The sequence below is a fragment of the Acomys minous genome, assembly GCF_964271855.1.
Source record: "Acomys minous genome assembly, chromosome: 9".
NCBI classification, from domain to species: domain Eukaryota; kingdom Metazoa; phylum Chordata; class Mammalia; order Rodentia; family Muridae; genus Acomys; species Acomys minous.
In genome coordinates, this window is record NC_140490.1 from 3,061,687 (window position 1) to 3,080,108 (window position 18,422).

At 44.3% G+C, this 18,422-nt stretch overlaps 1 protein-coding gene across 5 annotated transcripts in view; it reads left to right on the forward strand.

Annotated features, from left to right (window-relative positions):
- Positions 1-18,101, forward strand: part of TXNDC16 (thioredoxin domain containing 16) — an 81,074-nt gene extending 62,973 nt beyond the window's left edge. For all 5 annotated transcript variants that reach the window (XM_084796639.1, XM_084796638.1, XM_084796640.1 and 2 more), the window contains 7 exons: positions 1,563-1,731; positions 2,015-2,151; positions 8,271-8,355; positions 10,089-10,227; positions 12,376-12,536; positions 13,742-13,932; positions 17,407-18,101. In XM_084796639.1, coding sequence (XP_084652765.1) covers positions 1,563-1,731; positions 2,015-2,151; positions 8,271-8,355; positions 10,089-10,227; positions 12,376-12,536; positions 13,742-13,932; positions 17,407-17,672 — 1,148 coding nt within the window. In that variant the 3' untranslated portion in view covers positions 17,673-18,101. The remainder of the gene's footprint in view (positions 1-1,562; positions 1,732-2,014; positions 2,152-8,270; positions 8,356-10,088; positions 10,228-12,375; positions 12,537-13,741; positions 13,933-17,406) is intronic.
- Positions 18,102-18,422: the final 321 nt, after the last annotated feature.

Sequence of the window (18,422 nt, forward strand, 5' to 3'; positions counted from 1 at the left end):
AAGCGGGCTTATTGCTTCTGGGAGCTAGAGTCCTTTAAAGCATAAGGCTGATTTCCGTTATTCGGGTCTTTTTATAGCAGCGATGGCTGCTCTTTAGAGACTCCACGTGTGACTCCAAGCACCTGTGTGGCAGCTCACAACTGTCTGTAACTCGAGTCCCAGGAAATCTGATGACGTCTTCTGGACTCCATGGGCACCAGGCACATGGCGCACAGACAGAACACCACATACAAAAATAAATAAAATTTAAAACTTTCGTTATAAAATAGAACGATAATACATTTTATAATTTGAATCATAATAGTTTTATTATACATGGATGATGTCATAAATTTATACAGATATTTCTTAATCCAATATATTATTAACTCTTACTTTTTATTATGATGAATTTCTTTTTTTCTTAGTTTAATTATGTGGTGCTTGTTAGTTGATTTTTTTTAAAAAAATCTGTTTTCACCCAATGAACTATATATTTCAGAGAACTTTGCATGTTTCATTGTTGAACAAGTAACGTATGCTTTATATCCTAAACATTTTCCTGGGTTGAAAAGAGATTGTGGTGTTTAGATGGAGGTGATCGCCAAGGCCCTAGAGGGACACCTTGATGGGGACCAATATAGGCCAGTCCCTTCTCCCAGGGAGTCCTCTTCATAGGGACAGACCTTAGTCAGATCATGGAGATGATCACAGACGCAAAACCTGATGAGGAAATAAGTAATGTAATTCTGCCGTAGCATGTAGCAAAGGGACGTGGTGCAGGCGTGGGGCACCAGGCGAGGCGCCCGTGAAGTAGTGTCATGTTGACACATACCCACATTTACAGAGCTTGCTGTGGGCGTGGCTGGCAGCAAACAGACGGGGAGAGGTGAGGAGGAGTTTGCTGCCACCAGGACAGATTCAAGTTTTGAAAATAGTATCTTTAGCAGTGTTTTAGAGGTAACTGAATCTGGGAAGTGAGTTAGAAGCCTACTGTAGTTATCCAGAAAGATTACGATAAATAACAAATATGAAATAATTGGGAAACATGTAGAATTTGGTAAAATTAAAAAGATGTTGATGGGGTCAGCTCGGGAGACTGAAGAACAAGGAGATGAGAAGAGCGTTGCGGTGTTTCTCCTGACTGCACGGAGTGACCGCCTTCACTACACGGAACGGGAATGGCTTTTACTCTCAGATGTGTGGAGTTTCAGGATGTGTTCATTCTCAGGGTGACAGAGACGCCACTAAAGAGAGCTGGGTCTGGAAGTTCAAGGAGAAGTTGAGGCTGGAGATACAAATATAGGCTGCACTAGATTGTCAGTAGTTGAGGCTGAGGTTGTAGAGCAAGAGGAAAAGTGGTTTAAACTCAGACCTAAGAAGGTCCCGACTCCAGTAATAGAGGAGCCTGCAGAAGGGTCCAGAGACGGGAAAGCACCCGCGGGAGGCCTCACATAGCGAGCGCTACAGGAGCAGGTCACGCTGGGCACCATACACTCCACATGAGTTGGGAGTAGAGGACAGTGAAACGAAGCAAGGAGCAGTCTGCATGCTGATAAAATGTACATTTTCCTTTCATCCAGGCACATCCACCATCCTCCTCGCTAGAGTAGATTGTGCAGATTGGCCTAATGTATGTGCAAAGCAAAATGTCACTGCGTTTCCTGTGGTGAAGCTGTACAAGGAAGGTGAGAGCCCAGTGCCGTACACTGGGATGCTGGGAACGAAGGATCTCCTCAAGTTTATCCAGACGTAAGTGCTCAGCTTCCCGCGAGGGCTCCCAGGTCCGAGGCCTGTAGCTCTAACTCCGCACTGTGCTGACTTGCTTTCAGTGGGCTCAAGGATGCTGGGGCTGAATAGTGATAATGAGGCTTTGTGCATGTTCTGCCACTTTCATTTAATGAGGCAGATTTTGAAAATAATAATTTTGTCTAGTAGTCTATGTAATCTATTGTTTGCTAGGTGCTATATATTTTTTTATAAACTGTAAAATATCTTTAAAGTTAATTTTGAGCACAGCTATGTATTTATGCAGAAACAGGATCTCCTGTCCGGTGAACATAGCATCCATCCAAGAAGCAGAAAAGTACTTACGTGGGGAGTTACATAACGACCTGCTCAGCTCTGCTAGTGTGTCAGTCCTGGGGCTCTTTAGTCCAGCCATGACATCAGGTAAGCAGAGTTGAACACTCACGTTTCTTATTTTTCATGCTTGCTTTGTGTGTGCGAGTGTGCATGTGTGTGCGTGAGTATGTGTTTGTGTGTGTGTGTGTGTGTTAACAGTTGCCCGTGAGTACATCTGCAGAGGCCAGAGGCTGACCATAGGTGTCGTCTTCTGAGCTGTCTACCTTATTTTTTGAGGCAGAGACTCTTACAACACCCAGAGCTCATGAATTGGCTGGACTGGTTGGTGAACATGCCCTGGGAATCAGCCTCCACCTCGCCGTGCGGGGATTACAGATGCGCATTGCTGTGCTCAGCATTTATTCTTTTTCATGTGGGTTCTGGGAACTGAACTTGGCTTCCTTGTGCTTGTGCACTAAGTGTTTTACACACTGAGCCATCTCCTTAGCCCAAGCTGAGCCGTTAAGTCACATGGTCAAACACCATTGCTTAGTAGTTATTTAAAAGAATATCTTCTTATAGAGAATTTTAAATATATAGAGAAATTTGAAGAAAAACCTATGACATAATCACTCAAAAAACTTATATTACTTTTCTTACTGCTGTGACCTGACACAAAGCAGCTTAAAGGCGCGGACTTATTTTTACTCAGCGTGGGAATATAGCCCGCAGGGCAGGGAAGGTGCGGAGGCGAGAGAGTGAGGCCGCTACGCTACGCACATGTCGGCAGGCTAGGGAGCAGACATGATTGTCAGCTCTCGGGGTCTCCCCTCCCCGCCCCACCTTTGTTTTTATTTAATTTTGATTTTATGTTTTTCTTGTATTGAGAGTATTTTTTTTTCATACCATGGACCCTGATGTGCCCTTCCCTCCACTCTAACCTGTGCCGGTTCCTTTTCACCTCCCCTCCTATGTGGATCCACCCTTTTCTGTCTCCCATTAGAAAAGAAACCAGCATCTGAGAAATAATAATAAAATAAAATAAAAGATAGAACAAAAAACCAACGAAAGGAAAAGAGCCCAAGACAAGTCGCAGGAAAGAGGACTAGGTTCAGAGAGGCACTTGTTCCCACAGCCTCATACCCCGAGTGTGTCTGCTTAGACCGGCGGTCCTCAGCCTCCCTCATGCTGCGACCCTTTAGTGCTGTGCCTCATGCTGTGCTGAGCCCCACTATAAAGTGACTTCGTTGCTTGCTGCTCCATAACTGTAATTTTGCCGCTGTTGTAAATTGTAATGTAAATACCTGATATTTCCAATGGTCTTAGGTGACCCCTGTAACAGAGTTATTTGACCTCCCAAGGGGTCATACCTCACAGGTTGAGGACCACTGCCTTAGGCTTTTGTTTTTTGTGTTTGTTCTTCAAGACAGAGTCTCTCTCTGTAGGCTTGGCTGTCCTGGACTCACTCTGTAGACCAGACTGGCCTCAGACTCACAGCAATCTGTCTGCCTCTGCCTCCCAAGTGCTGGGATTACAAGTCTGTGTCACTGTGCCTGGCTTTAAGCTTTTAAAAATCAAGTCAAGTAGAAAAACCATCATAGATATGCTGTAAAATGTGATGTCATTTTTTCCATCTACCTAAAGATTGCATATTTATTTTTTATTTTAATGTATTTGGTCTAAAACAGTGTATCTGCGTTAATATGTTTTTATTTTAGTTATATAAGTACATTTTCCTCACCTGATTAAGTATTGTTCATAAATGTTATGGCTGCATAGTTTGATTGGATGAATTATGTTTATAAGCAAATGAATGTGTTTGTAGACACAAGAATATGTCTACAAATAATAGTTGATACTCTTTTCCTTGTCTAGATGAAGAAAGTTCTTGAGTCTTTGTGTGGATTTTGAACTAGATAATGGGAATAGATTTCTAGTAAAGTAACTGTGTTTTCTGTAAATGGTGTTAATTATGTAGTTGCACATTATATTTTCTACTCATTTCAAAATGGGGTCTTGTGTTTGTTTACTGTATAGCTCTCGATAGTTAAAGATTGATATTAAGGCTTGCGCTTAGATTCCAGTTATTTTCCCTCTTTTTTTTTTTTTTTTTAAACCTTGGTTTAGTGATAGTTGTAGTTCCATTCTGGTGCTGTGATGACGTCATCCAACCCAAAGCGACGTAAGAGAGCAAAGGGTTTATTTCAGCTCAGACTCCCAGGTCACAGTGCGTCACAGAGGGAGATCAAGGCAAGAGCCTGAGCACCGGACTGCTTGCTGTTCCCTGCAGCATGACCTCCAGCCATGGCCACGAAGTGCAGTGCTTGCTGTTCCCTGCAGCATGACCTCCAGCCATGGCCACGAAGTGCAGTGCTTGCTGGCTCAGTCTCTGGCTGTCTCTCTGGCTCATGCTCAGCCAGTTTTCTAGCCTATTTATGAAGGGATGGTGCTGCTCACACTGGCCTGGGGCCTGCCACGTCAATTCCCAGTCAGTACAGCCCCTCACAGACCAACCTGGTGCAGACACGCAGTTACCATCGTCTCAGATTGTGTCAAGGTGACAGTAAAACCCAGCTAGGACAGTAATGATTTTAAGAGCCTCGTATTCTACCAGTTGATTTAGCCAAGTGGTGGCAGTAATAATTTAAAAATATGTTTTCAAATCTATTAATTTTGAAATTTCCACTGCTGTTAGATATAAAATAATCTTACCCTGATCAGTCAATATCTGTGGAGAGCCACAGATAGCAGCGCCCCCTGCTTCTTCCCCGGCGCAATGCGCCCTTGAGCGAGCCCCTTATGCGCATGCCTGAAGGCATAGCGTGAGGTGGCGTGATCCGCATGCACCAACCAAGAGCGACAACGTGGCAGTTTCTGATAGGACCAGGCACACTATAAAGGTTCTGTGGGAGCTTTTCCCAGGGTCACTCCGGTAGTCAAGGTTCCTGAATAAACTGCTGCGAGAAGAGTTCCCGGTGTTGGTGACTTTATATCTGCCTGTATTCTTTCGTTCTACTGTATAGAATTTAATTTTACATCGTCTTGCTGTATCTTCTCTTTTAAAAATTTATATTAAAATATACATAACATAAAGTGTAACACCCTGATCATGTGTAATTCTATTGCTCCCATGTGTAACAGGCCACTTCATCATGTTGTTTTCAAGATATCTAAAAGCCAAATGACCTACCAAAAATAAATAATAACAACATGAACGAGTGACCTTGAATGACTATTTTAGAGGACAAAAACCCTAGAAGGGCCAGCTTTTCCATGGGTGTCATTTTATGGAAAATTATGAGGGGAGTGAGTTTGTTTGACTTATTCTCTGGTCAGTGTTTGGTGCCTGCTATGAACTTTGTGGTCTTGTACTCTTAAGTGCCTGGCTCCCTGGAGCTCTCGCTCACACGAGGCTTCCTTCCCAGAAAAAGTGGAGTCTTCAGATAACCTAGAAGCACAAACACAGTAAAGCCATTAACCCAAGGATAAGAGGTGGTGTAGTCAAACAGGAGGGAGTAATTATGGGAAAGTCCAGGAAACACTGCAGTTGCTCATAAAACAGCTCCAAGCAGCCGGGTAACAGCTGCAGTCAGGAAGAGGGTGTCCTCACCCTCTCACCATCTCCGTGTAACAGGCTGCAGCAGTCAAGTTAGGATGCCGTCTCCTCTAGGGAAGGTTCTCTGCTTATAAATCACGGGGGATCAATATAAGAAACTGTATGTGATCACGTTTGTACCCGAATGGTCCAGGAATGCACAGTAGTCACTGTTCAACAAAAGTAAGCAGTGTGTTAAGCTATGTGAAGGTAGTTGGGGTGTGTCAAAGTGATGCACTATAGATGTGGTATGTCTCTCTTAACTAGCTTATTCTCAACCCTACGTCGGGAGTTCTCAGTTCCTTTTTACATCTTCTAGGTGTGTTTAGTTTTGGTTTGGGAAGGCAGACATTTATTTGAAAATAATTATCACTTTTCACTGTTGAATGGTAGTGTGTATTGATGAAAGTCTGTAGTGACTCTTTTTTTTTTTTAAATTTAAATTAGTATCCTACTAAAAAAAAGGCAACAACTTAATCATTCATAGCAACTTATTGTAATGGTTTGAAGACATACAGTTATGAGAGGAGGAGTCGCTCTTTTGCTCACAAGTTAGTAACTTTTTACACGTGTTGAGAGATGACTACATGTAAATTTTATCATCATTGGAGTGTGATCAAATACTTTCTTACATTGATTCTGTGTTTAAAAAAAATATGAAAACTCCCTCCTGTGATTTATAGAAGGAAGACATTTTCTCCATGGCTCAGACTGTCCCCCACTGCAGCTTCCCGGGGTAGCTGGGACTGTGGGCACACTTTCACCATTTGTACCTACTTTTGTATACTTTTTATATAGATAGATAGTGTCTTCTTCGTATTTGAGGTCGCCTTATCGTCTGACACGTGCAGCTTTCACCAAGGAAGTCAAGAACGTGCCTAGTTCTGAATGCTCGGAGGAAAACCCACAGCCTGACGGAGAGCACAGGCATCTAAGTCTGTGGGCTGCAGACTCACGCTGCCCTCCTCCAAGGCCCTTAGGCTTTATTAACATGGAGGTTCGTGGAGGGGCTTCCAAGAAGACAGATCCATGAGCCGAGAAGCTTCTGTGTGAGGAAATTATGAGACCATTAGTCTTTTTCATGGTTACTTAGTAACTTAGTAACTGAGACAGACTGGCCAGGGTGCAGCCTTCATTTCTCTCAGAGATGAAGCCGTGCAGTTAGCGGAGTTGGTGAGGTGCTTGCTTTCTTACAGGTCGTTCCCACTTTAAGTATTGTGGACTAAAACACATCTGAAGGTTACGAGCTTAACACTAAAGTGACCTGTGATAATTGAGCTGTGAGTGCCACCTGTGGGTTTGTGGTCACCTTAGTCAGTTTTCTTTACAGCCAACAAATCACTTGGTCTTGTGGAAAGTACTTTTGTTTTTTGTTTTAAGCAGAACCTTTAGTTTACCTGAAGATGCACGTGTTGATACTCACCCTGTGAATGTAACCACAAGGGTTTCCTTCGATAGACGGAGTCACCTTAAATCACCTAGTTGCTAGGCACAAGGGTCTCTCCTCTCTACTTCCCAGTACTGAGTGCTGGGGCTGTGGGCATCCTCCACTCCACCTGGCTTTTCTGGGACTCTGAACTCTGGTCTTTTTACCATGTAGCAGGCTGTTTACTGGCTGAGCCATCTTCCCTAGCCCGTTGGAGTTTCTCTGTTGAGCTGTTGTGATGTTTATGCGTGTCAGTGAACCAAGCGTATGGCTTTTATGTGGCAGGAACTCAGCATTTACACATAAGTCTACAGACCTCTGGTTTTTTCCTTCACTAGTTTGTAGTGATTAAATTCAAACTTACTTCTTGGTTATAAGGTATTAACATGATGTAGAATATACTGTTTGGGAAAACGCATTCAGAAATCCACCAAGATACTAGCTTTTTGAAATCATGCCTATTAATGAAGAGGACTAATACAAAAATTAGGGTTTAAAGTAACAAAAATACTTTGAAGAAAAAACGTGAAATGGCACAGGCACCTCATAGCTGCATCTGACAGGGCTGGAGGACTAGAGTTTCCAGTTTTCTGTCTTTATGCAATAAGCTTTTAAAAATACTTCTGTAATTTTAAGGCTCATATAATTCTCCATGCACTTACACCTCTCTGCAGGGTGTATGTAAGAAGACAGCTGTGTCAGTTTCCCTTGTTTTAGCAATACATTAAAAAAAATCAAGTACTTATTTGGTCATTCTGTGATTAGAGTGCAACACTTTTTAAACATTTATTTTTATTTTATGTGCACTGGTGTTTTGCCTGTGTTTATATCTCTGTGAGGTGTCAGAGCCTCCGGAACTGGAGCCATAGGCAGTTTTGAGTTACCTTGTGGGTGCTGGGAACTGAACCCCAGTCTTTTTGAAGAGTAGCCAGTGCTTTAACCATTGAACCATCTCCCCAGCCCCTGAGTGCTATAAATCTTAAAAATGACATTTAGAGAACATTTGTTTAGGAAACCGCACAGTTGTGTCAATAGCCATCTCTTTGGCAACAGTGCCACAAAACGGGTTTATTTGAGCTGTAATGTGTCACTACTTCAGTATTAATCTTTGTAATTTAAAGGCAGTGAATTTCTGCCGTCTATAAAATCTGCCTAGCACACGTGACGTTAGAGTTTCAGAAGCTTCTCTTGTCTGTGTCTCTGCAGCCAAAGAACACTTCAGGGAAGCGGGAAGGCAGCTGAGAGGCTCAGTCATCACGGGAGTTTATTCTGAAGATGACGTTTGGATATTGTAAGTTTACTGTTCTTCTAACTCTGGGGCGGATGAGGTGATGGAATAAAATGTGTGGCTCGTCTTTGCACAACTGATATAGGGATTTAGCAGAACCGTAAGTTAATTTTCAGTCAACATGCAAGGTGACCAGTGTATGGAACTCCATTCATGCTCAGCCTGCCCCCACCTTCCTGCCTCCCCACTCCCATGTGTACCCCAGTATTCTAGGCTTTAACTTTTCTTCCAGGAATATGTCAGGAAGTGCCGTGCTGCTAGATTCTTTAAGTGCTCCCTTTGAAGTGCCCACAGGAGTGATCTTGGCCCCATACTTATTTTTGCTCCTTTAAGAGTTTTTGTCTTTGGATCCTGTTACTTGTGCTTTGTGTTTGCTTTTGAATTTTTATAGTGTTGAGAATTTCACCACTTCAGTGCTGCTTTTTTATTTGCCATGAAAGAATATGTTGAAAAAAAAAATCAAAACTTGGCATTGCTGTGGGTCACTAGTATAGTTTAGTTGCTGTAGAGTGAAGGACTGCGCTACACGTTTGGAGATTTTTTATCAACACACATCACATTCACCAAGAACAGCTGGTGTGTGTGTGTGTGTGTGTGTGTGTGTGTGTGTGTGTGTGTGTGTGTGTAGACTTGTTAAGCCCCAATACTTTTCAGTTTTTCTGGCTATAGTGTTACTAATTCTTTTGTTTTGAGCTCAGATATTTTGCTTTGAACACTTCTTGATGGGGAAAGTTAAGATGCTTTTATGAAATTAGTAATTTTTTTTTTAAAAAAAGAAGTATTGCTGAACCAGGAAATAGGTGACCTATCTATCTGATAATGTGTAAGTTACCTACTATTTTCTGCTGCCAACTTTCATTTAAGATAGTAAGAGCTGGGCCAATGCCGTTTTCAGAGTGTTTGGTTTATAGGCAGCTAGCTTGTCAATTGGGCATCTCCTCCAGGTGATCTGAAGAGTGCGCTCTTAAAAGTCTTCATGGTATTGTGTGTCTGTACTTTCTTCAAGAATGAGCCAAGTTGTTGCACACACCACGTACCTTTACTGGCAGCGCCACACAAAACATTTTTCACTTGATTTAGAGGATTCGGGGTTTATCAGATTGAGTAGCAAAAGTGGATTCTTCACACCTAGTCTGGAGTTCCTCACTGGGGTTCAAGTGTCTGCCACTGTTTGCTCTCTGAACCCCATTCAGCTGTGAGACAGGACGACAGGCACTAGGTTTGGAGTGCTCTGAGTATTGTAGGCGTGCAGTCAGTGCCCTGCCTTACTCAGGATGCTCGTGAGCAGTCCAGGAAGGTGGAGAGCTGAGCAGTGTATTCCAGGTCCTGTGTAGACATTTAGACATTCTCTTAAGAGAGAGTCGTGGAGAAGATACCTTTAGACCATTGCAGATTCCTTTTAGTGGAGATTGTCATGACTCTTGAACTTTCTCAGATAGCTCACACTTATGTTTGTCTGGAAATTGAGAGACATTTCTCCTTAGCAGTAGGGCTTTAAAACTGTTTATACTTTGCTGTTGTTTGAGACGGTGCCCCAGTGCATAGCCTGGGCTGGCCTTAACCACGTGACCACCTTTGCTCAGTTCGCGTAGTAGGGTTTGCACCACATACCATCCCACTAGCAGCAGGGAGGCTTCCATGTGCTGCCTTGGCTGGGAGGTGCTGGGCTGAAATGTTCATGTTTTTGGTGACTTGCTGTGCCTTGGTTTGAATTTTAATAGCATCTTTCTCCACAGGTCAGATAAATATGCTACAACTCTCCCAGCCCTGCTGCTGGCCAGGCCCAAGGAAGGTAGAATAGAGAGCATCCCACTAGACGCCACGCTGGTGCAAGGCATGGCTCAGGTGCTAGCAGATGCACCACTGGAAGCGTTTGTGAGTATATTGAGTGTGATAAGTAGCTGTTTGCAATAAAACTCCAATTGATTAATGATCATGTATTAGCATGTAACGTTTCAGCTTTTGGAGGCTCTGGGGTGTCTTGTTTTGTGGCTGAATACTTGCTTGGTTTGGTTTTGTTGTTCATTGATTGTACACACAGCTTTTCTGATTGGCCGCTAAAAGTTTACTGGCTTCCTGGGGAAGTGCCCGATGTAGGGTGAAGCTGGTCACAATGCAGATGGCCTACAAGGGCCGCACTTCCTGGTTACTAGCTCTGCCGTGCCCTTGCTGCTTCAGAGTTTCCCGTGGGTAAGGGGAAGAGTCACTGTTGGGACTAAGTGACAGGAGTTCAGTTTGTAGAGCGTGTCTGGTCCATAGCAAATGTTCAGTGAGTACTAGCAACTGCTACAATTTATACAGTTTTTAAAAACATTTTATTTCATGTGCACTGGTGTTCTGCCTGCATGTGTGTGTATGTGAGGGTGTTGGATCCTCTGGAACTAGAGCTGCAGACAGCTGTGAGCTGCCATGGAGGCGCTGGGAACTGAACCCAGGTCCCCTGGAAGGGCAGCTAGTGCTCCCAACTATTGAGTCATGTCACTATCCCAGTTTACACAGCTTTTAAAATGCCACCTTCTGACCCCCTTTCTAAGGCCCACTTAGTGGAGTGCCAGGCAAAACAGATGTGACCTGGGCTACTTGGTTTCAGTAGTTAGAACTCTGCACATTTGTCTGTCTGTGTTTCTAAAGTCATGACAGGGTACTGTTGTCAGCCTCAAATATTCAGTGAATGGACTGTGACCCAAATACTAATTCATTATGAACTCAAATAAGTGTCATCTTTCAAACAAGTCTCTTTGTTGCCTTGAGTCTATCCCCCCCAACCCTCGTGCTAAACTAACAGGCTATAGTTGATCAAATCGCTGAGTTAAGGTTTTCCAGGGTGTAGTTACTGTAATTTTTAGTGACTTTCTCAAATCATGAGTCTTTTTGACTCTCCTTGTCTTTTTGGCAGCGCCGGCTTCCTGACTGTCAAAGGTGGAAAGTGTCTGGGGAGCACAGCAGTTTGAGTGCCTGGTCTCTGAGGGCAGGAGAGTTCTTGAAGAAGCACCTACCATAGCATTTCAAGTGTCCTTGCTCTTAGTGAGCCCAGCCGAAGTCAGCTTCATCTCATATTTCTGGGGCTCCGTGAGCTCTGTCCTCATTTAGGAGGGGAATGTCACGCATGTAGGACAGAAAGCCAGGCTGGGGAATTTGAAGAAACAGACCTAGGATTCAGCTTGTGATGTAGGAAAACCTAAGATGATGGTTTTGAGTTTGAAGAGGAAGGAGTGGAAGAAAAATAATGACCGGCAGAGGGAGGCAGCTTGGTAGCTACAAAGGGCTTTCCAGCTTGGTGCTTGAAGGCGAAATAACACCGTACAAAGGTCGTTGGTGCCATCTAAAGGAGTTGGTGGGGGCTTCTAGTGACCCAGTGAAGTGGAACCCGCTAGGCAGAGCATTCCCTTAAGCTCCTTCCCCAACATTCCCCATCTGGTAGGAGACGATGGTCCTGGCTCACAGTTGCCTCCAGGGGACGCTGTACCATTGTGCTGAGTCCACAGCAGGATACTCTTGTAAAATAGAATGGTAGAAAATTAGATTTCTCTCTCCTCACTAAATTCCTTTCAGTTGCTTTAAATTCAGAAGAGGCAAGATTGGCTTTTGGGTTGGCTTAACACATCTATAATTATTTAAGTCATCCAAAACAGATCATGTTTGGAAAAAATAAACTAGTCCTAAATAGTGGGGAAAAGGTTATAGCGTCAGTGTCTAGCCTATGTTTTAACACAAAAGTTTACTAGAGGGAAGTACGAGAGAGTTTTGTCTATCATGTGTGTTAGCTGATCTGGATTATTATAGAGCATCAGCCAGCTAATGTTACCTTAAAGTCTGTTAGTCATTTTATTTTGACTATAACTCATTACTGGGAGGTAAAATAAGAATCTATTTTAAATTTTACTTAACTGTAGTCAAATCTCTGAATGAAAATGTGTGAGTTGCATTTTATAAACTAAAATTGTGTGAGTGATTTGAACATCGTTTATTGCCCACGTTTTTTGTTTTAGGGATTATCGGTTTCTTGTTTTTTGTTTTAAACAGCCAGAAATCACTGTTGAAAATCTTCCTGTGTATTTAAGACTTCAGAGACCATTGCTTATCTTGTTCAGTGATGGCAGCCTAAACCCTCAGTATAGGAACACAGCCCTGGCGCTGGTGAGGCAGAAGCTGCTGGACTCATTTATCCCTTGCTGGTTAAATCTGTAGGTATATGTTGCATGGTTTGGTTTTGCTGTAAGAGATAAAGGCTGGGGGACACCTGTGATGTGGTGCATGCCTATAAATGCACTCATGAGTTCAAGGCCTGGGCTACTAAAGGAAGTAAAGACTACATTTTCATTAGGTAATGAAATTCTATAGCCTTTGGTATTAACACGGGCCCAAATACACCATCATGATATTTCCATAACTAACTCCTCAGACAAGTTCCAAGATGACCTTGTTTAGATTTGACTTTTATTCTAATATAATTGCAGGTAATATTCTGATTTTCAAAATTAGTTGATGTCCACTGAAAACAGTGGCAGATAAGAAAGTAAGCTTTGTGATATTTACAAACTTTAGTCTGTTCCTCTGTGTGGGTAAAGTCCCCAAACAGCGTTAGAGATGTTAGTCAGTACACCCTTTAGCAGTATTTTCAGCATGTTTTTTAGATGAATGGTGTGCTTCATCAGATGTCTGTGAGCACAGTTCACATGTGCACACATGAACCTTGTTAAGACTCACATGGTGAAAGACTTGCCTTTTTTAAAAAAAACTTAATTGAAAAGCAGCAAAAATGTGGCAGTGTACATTTTTGCTGTGCAGTCTTACTAACATTACATCTCACTCTCAAGGCAACAGTTACCTAGGTAACTACTGTTGCAGGTCTCTAAAGCAGTGTTTCAGGTAATGTGAAATGCGCTGCTCTGGGAAGCTGGGCATTGTTGATGTAGGAACGTGGTTATTCTTTTAGATCTTTAGATCTAAAGATCTTTTAGATCTTTATGTGTAATTAACCCCCTCCCCAAGGAAAGACAGAGTCATGGGAAAGAAACCGTTGTAAAAGGAGGCATCCTGTTATATTTACAGAACAGGCCAGTTTGGAGCCCATTGGCTATGAGGTGCTTAGCTAAACTTTAATGAGAATCTACCGATTGTGTCAGGCCTGTGTTGATAAGGCGCTGGGCTCATGGTGACTTTCCTGGGAAGTCGCTGGCTACCTTTTTTTCCCCTCTCATGATAAACCGCCCTATATCACAAACCTTAAAAGAATTTTATTATAATTGTAGACCTCTTGGTTTTGGAGAAATCTTTTCATAAGCTTTCTGGCAGGCTAATACTTGAATCTTACTGCTCTGTAAATGATTATTTTCTTTTTGGTTGTCATAGAAGGAATAACAGCATATCCAATCATCCCTTCTTGCAGAAAGAACACTCCCGTGGGGAGGGGAGTCCTGAAGGCGTACTTCGGCTCTCTGCCGCCGCTTCCACAGCTGCTGTTGGTGAACCTGCATTCAGGTGGCCAAGTATATGCGTTTCCTTCAGTCCAGTCTGTGACGGAACAAAGCCTTGTCTTGTGGCTTCAAAAACTAGAAGCGGGACTAGAAAATCCCATCAGTAAGTTTTCTGTTTTCTTTGGTACATGGAACAATGTATTTTGTTGCGTGCCGTTCTGTGTCCAGTGGAGGCCGGGTTTTGTCAGGTCTCTTCTGGGAAGCCCGGGCACTTAGTAAGCCCGAAACCAGAAGTGCAAGCCCCAGGTGGAAAAGGGTGAAAAGTTCAGGGTGAGCCAGGTGAAGGCGGTGAGGGCCCCAGCCTGAGCGAGTCAGGGCTGCTTCATGAGCAGTTGGTAGGGGAGGAGCCTCGCTTGGAGCTCCAAAACAGAGGGGCAGAGGCAGGAGCCTGGGTTTGTCTGGGTGGACAAAAACCGGCTTCCATAGCAGCCCGCTGCTTGTCATGGTGGAGGAGTGGAGTGAAAGGATTTATTTTGTGAATAAGGAACATTATAAACCTTGGACAGTGGGAGGAGTTTTGAGGGTGAATGTGTTTGATTCACTGGGACTAGGGGTGCCAGGGATACTTGATCTGCAGGTAGCAAAACAGCCCTACCATAAGAGGGGAAAGTAGTTCTTAATTATCCTGTTGGTGGGGGAAGAACTCCAGGACCCGTCAAAGGTCATTGGTTGAGCGCCAAGACACCAAGACATCTTATTATAGGGTGGTTATCTGTAGGAATCCCCAAGTGCTTGCTGAACTGCTTTCTTATAAGGAGAGGGTTAGGTTGTAATCTCCCTGAGGGCTGTGTGGTGCTCCCTAGAGGTTCTGGGGTTCTTCAGGTCAGGTGGAGAGAGAACTCTGCTTATACTGCGCTCAGTGGCTGTTCGGAAATGCCAGACTTTGACCTTAATAGAAGGGTCCTAGAGTTGCATAGGTTTTAAGTGTTAATCGTAACTAATAAAGATGTGTGTTGTTTTAATTGAAAATCCCAGATCGTTCTATTTTACCAATAAAGACTCAGGTTCAGATGGTGTGGTAAAATAAACAAACAAACAAACAAAAAACCAAAAAACCTGTTTGCTCAGCTCGCTTCCCCATGGAAAAGGCCTAAAAGTCTCACTAGCTCAGCTGACTGTCCAGGAAGAAAAGGCCAAAAAACCGAAGGCCAAAGTCTTGTTAGCTCAACGGCCAAGGAGCTGAGGAGCCCAAGAACTAGAGAGCTAAGAGCCAAAGAGCTAAAAGCTTATTAAAGGTTATTAAATCCAGTGTACAGACAGCTCTTGGATTAAAGGTGAGTGCAAGGCTGGCTGGACCACACCTTAATAACCCGTTTACAATAAACAGTTCTTGGATTGAAGGTGTGTTAGGGCTCGACCACAAGAAACAGGGATTTATAGTTCAATCTGAGGGATCACAGTGGGATCACCAATGGATTTTTACAGTTGACAATCTCATGGATCACACTGAGACCAAATATCCTGCAACAGAGGTGAATGAGTGAAGCTGTAATGTTCATATGTGCTGTGAGTATTAGTGTGTGGACCGCATTTCCTGTGGAACAGTGTGAGTCCTCAAGTCCTGAGTGGGGACCACTGCCTCCCCTGCTCAGGCCCTGAGTGGGGACCACTGCCTCCCCTGCTCAGGCCCTGAGTGGGGACCACTGCCTCCCCTGCTCAGGCCCTGTGTGGGGACCACTGCCTCACCTGCTCAGGCCCTGTGTGGGGACCACTGCCTCACCTGCTCAGGCCCTGTGTGGGGACCACTGCCTCCCCTGCTCAGGCCCTGTGTGGGGACCACTGCCTCCCCTGCTCAGGCCCTGTGTAGGGACCACTGCCTCCCCTGCTCAGGCCCTGTGTGGGGACCACTGCCTCCCCTGCTCAGGCCCTGTGTGGGGACCACTGCCTCACCTGCTCAGGCTCTTTCTTTTGAATGCTGATGTGTTTGCTGAGTCCACGTTGCTTGTGTACGTTGCCAGTATCTTCAGCGATGTGGGTCTGGTGATGTATTCTAGTTTAAGGAATTATTACACTGGGAACAGTGACCTGCCAAAGTGGAAATCTGTTGTGGCATCTTTGTACGGCTTTCAGTTGCAGGTGTCACAGGACAGTCCGTATACAGCGTTTCCTATACGTGACAGTTTGTTGTCTTTCTATAGATGTAAGAAAACATAGAGTTCTGTAGATTGTGAGTAATTTATGACTAGTACATTATTACATAAAACCCTGATTCTGATTACTGTGAAAATGTGTATTTCAGACTGAAGGTGTCTCCATCGGCACACACTCTTCTGTAGTAGCAGCTAACAGAAGGGAGTCTTACTACTCACTGCTCTAATCCTCATTGGAAGCCGATGTTGTGTAGCTGTTACTCCTAGAAATAAGCCTAGATGAAGGGTAATAATAACAGTGACTAGCACTACTGAATGCTTACTAGGTGTGAATGTTTTGATTCATCATTATTTACTTCCCCCGACGTGTATCCATAGAGGTGTTCAGTAACCACTTTAAGAGATCTAGGTTGGAAATCACACTTCTTCAATAGCTGGGGGGTGGTGGTGAAGTGCTTGGCTTACACTTCACATCATAGCCCATCACTGAAGGAAGTCAGGACAGGAAATTAAGCTCGGCAGAAACCTGGATCTAGGGCTGGTGCTGAGACCATGGAGAGGAGATAGCTAATTAAGAAAATGCCCCACAGGCCTGCCTACAGCCTGATCTTATGGTAGTATTTTCTTAATTGAGGCTTCCTCCTCTAGGATGACTTTAGCTGGTGTCAAGCTAAGGCAAAACTAGCCAGAACACCCATGCACACACATTAAAAAAAAAAAAAAAGAACTTAACAGATCTGGTGGCCCACACCTTTAATCCCAGCACTTGGGAGGCAGAGGCAGGCAGATCTCCTGTGAGTTTGAGGCCAGCCTGGTCTACAAAGAGAGTTCCAGGACAGCCAGGGCTACACAGAGAAACCTTGAAACTGTCTGAAAAAAAGTAATTTTCAAAATTGAGCAGAAAATAAGTCACTTATAAAAAGCAGTCATTTAGGAGTGGCAGGGATGGTGCAGTGGTTAAGAGCACTTGCTGCTCTTGCAGAGGGCCTGGGTTCAACTCCCAGTGCCTACACTGAGTGGCTCACAACTGCTGGTATCTCAAGTTCCAGGGAGCCCAATCCGTCTTGTAGTTTCTGAGGGCTCCCACACACCTCTCTCTCTCTCTCTCTCTCTCTCTCTCTCTCTCACACACACACACACACACACACACACACACACACACACACACACACACACCACGCAGAGAGAGGGAGGGAGGTTACCCCCTCTTCTCTTCTACACCCCCACTCCCCTTTGCTTCTGTCTCAAAACCCAAGGTGGAGAGCAGTAAAGACGACTCACTTCTCCTCTGGCCTCTGGCTGCATGCTGGGAAGGAGCACACACTCTCCTTACACACCCACAAACACTAATGCAAGTGAAGATGGCTGATAAGGCCTTTCTACAAATATGCATTTCAAAAGAAAACACTTTCTGGCTATGTTCATACGGTGACTTACTTATTTCATCTCTGTTAATCGTTAAAACTCTTGCTTGTCTCTTCTTCCAGCCGTCTTATCTGCTCAGGAGTGGAAACCTCCTCTTCCAGCCTTTGACTTCCTAAGTATGATGGATGCCTCTATGTCTGAAACTCCCGCAAAGAAAGTTCTGGAGTGTCAGAAAGAGCCAGAGGTGCAGGAGAGTGCTGAGTGGCAGCTGGGAGACAAACCAACAAGCAGGAGAGAGCCGGTTGAGACGCTCAGAATAAAGCACTGGAACAAGAGAAACTGGCCTAAAGAAGCGGAGGAGCCTTCTCCTGGCGACAGGGAGCTATGAGCGGACCTCACGGGCTGGCGTCTCTCTGGGGCTCAGGAAACTCAAGGTTGATTCTCTTAAGGGATAATGTGTGGAGAGCCACAGATAGCAGCGCCCCCTGCTGCTTCCCCGGCGCAATGCGCCCCCTTTTGCACATGCGCAGTGAGTAAACCTTTGCGCATGCGCAGCGCGCCCCTTTTTGCGCATGTGTAGTGAGCAAGCCCCTTATGCGCATGCCTGAAGGCATGGCGTGAGGTGGCGTGATTCAAACAAGTCATAGTGTCAGGTGGTGTGATCTGACAAGGCATGACGTGAGGTGGTGTGATCCGAATGCACCAACCAGGAGTGACGACGTGGCAGTTTCTGATAGGACAGGCACACTATAAAGGTTCTGTGGGAGCTTTTCCTGGGGTCACTCCAGGATCCTGAATAAAAACTGCTGCAAGAAGATTTCCCGGTGTTGGTGTCTTTCCTGCTGGACGGGAGCGGCATCGTCAATAATGCTAAGTTACGTTGTCTCTAGACAAGTGCTGTCCAAAGGGATTGTGATACAGACACCATATGTGTAGTTTCTTAGTAGCTACCTTAACAACCATAAAATCAGAAGATAAAGTTGACATAAAATGTATTTCACCGGTAAATAAACCCCAGACAACATAATACAGATATGAAGTCCTTAGAATACAGCTAATGCCGTTCCTCACTGTGGAGAGCCACGTTTTGAGTGCTTGTTTGCCACAGGCAGTACCTGAGTATTGTATTGGGCAGCTC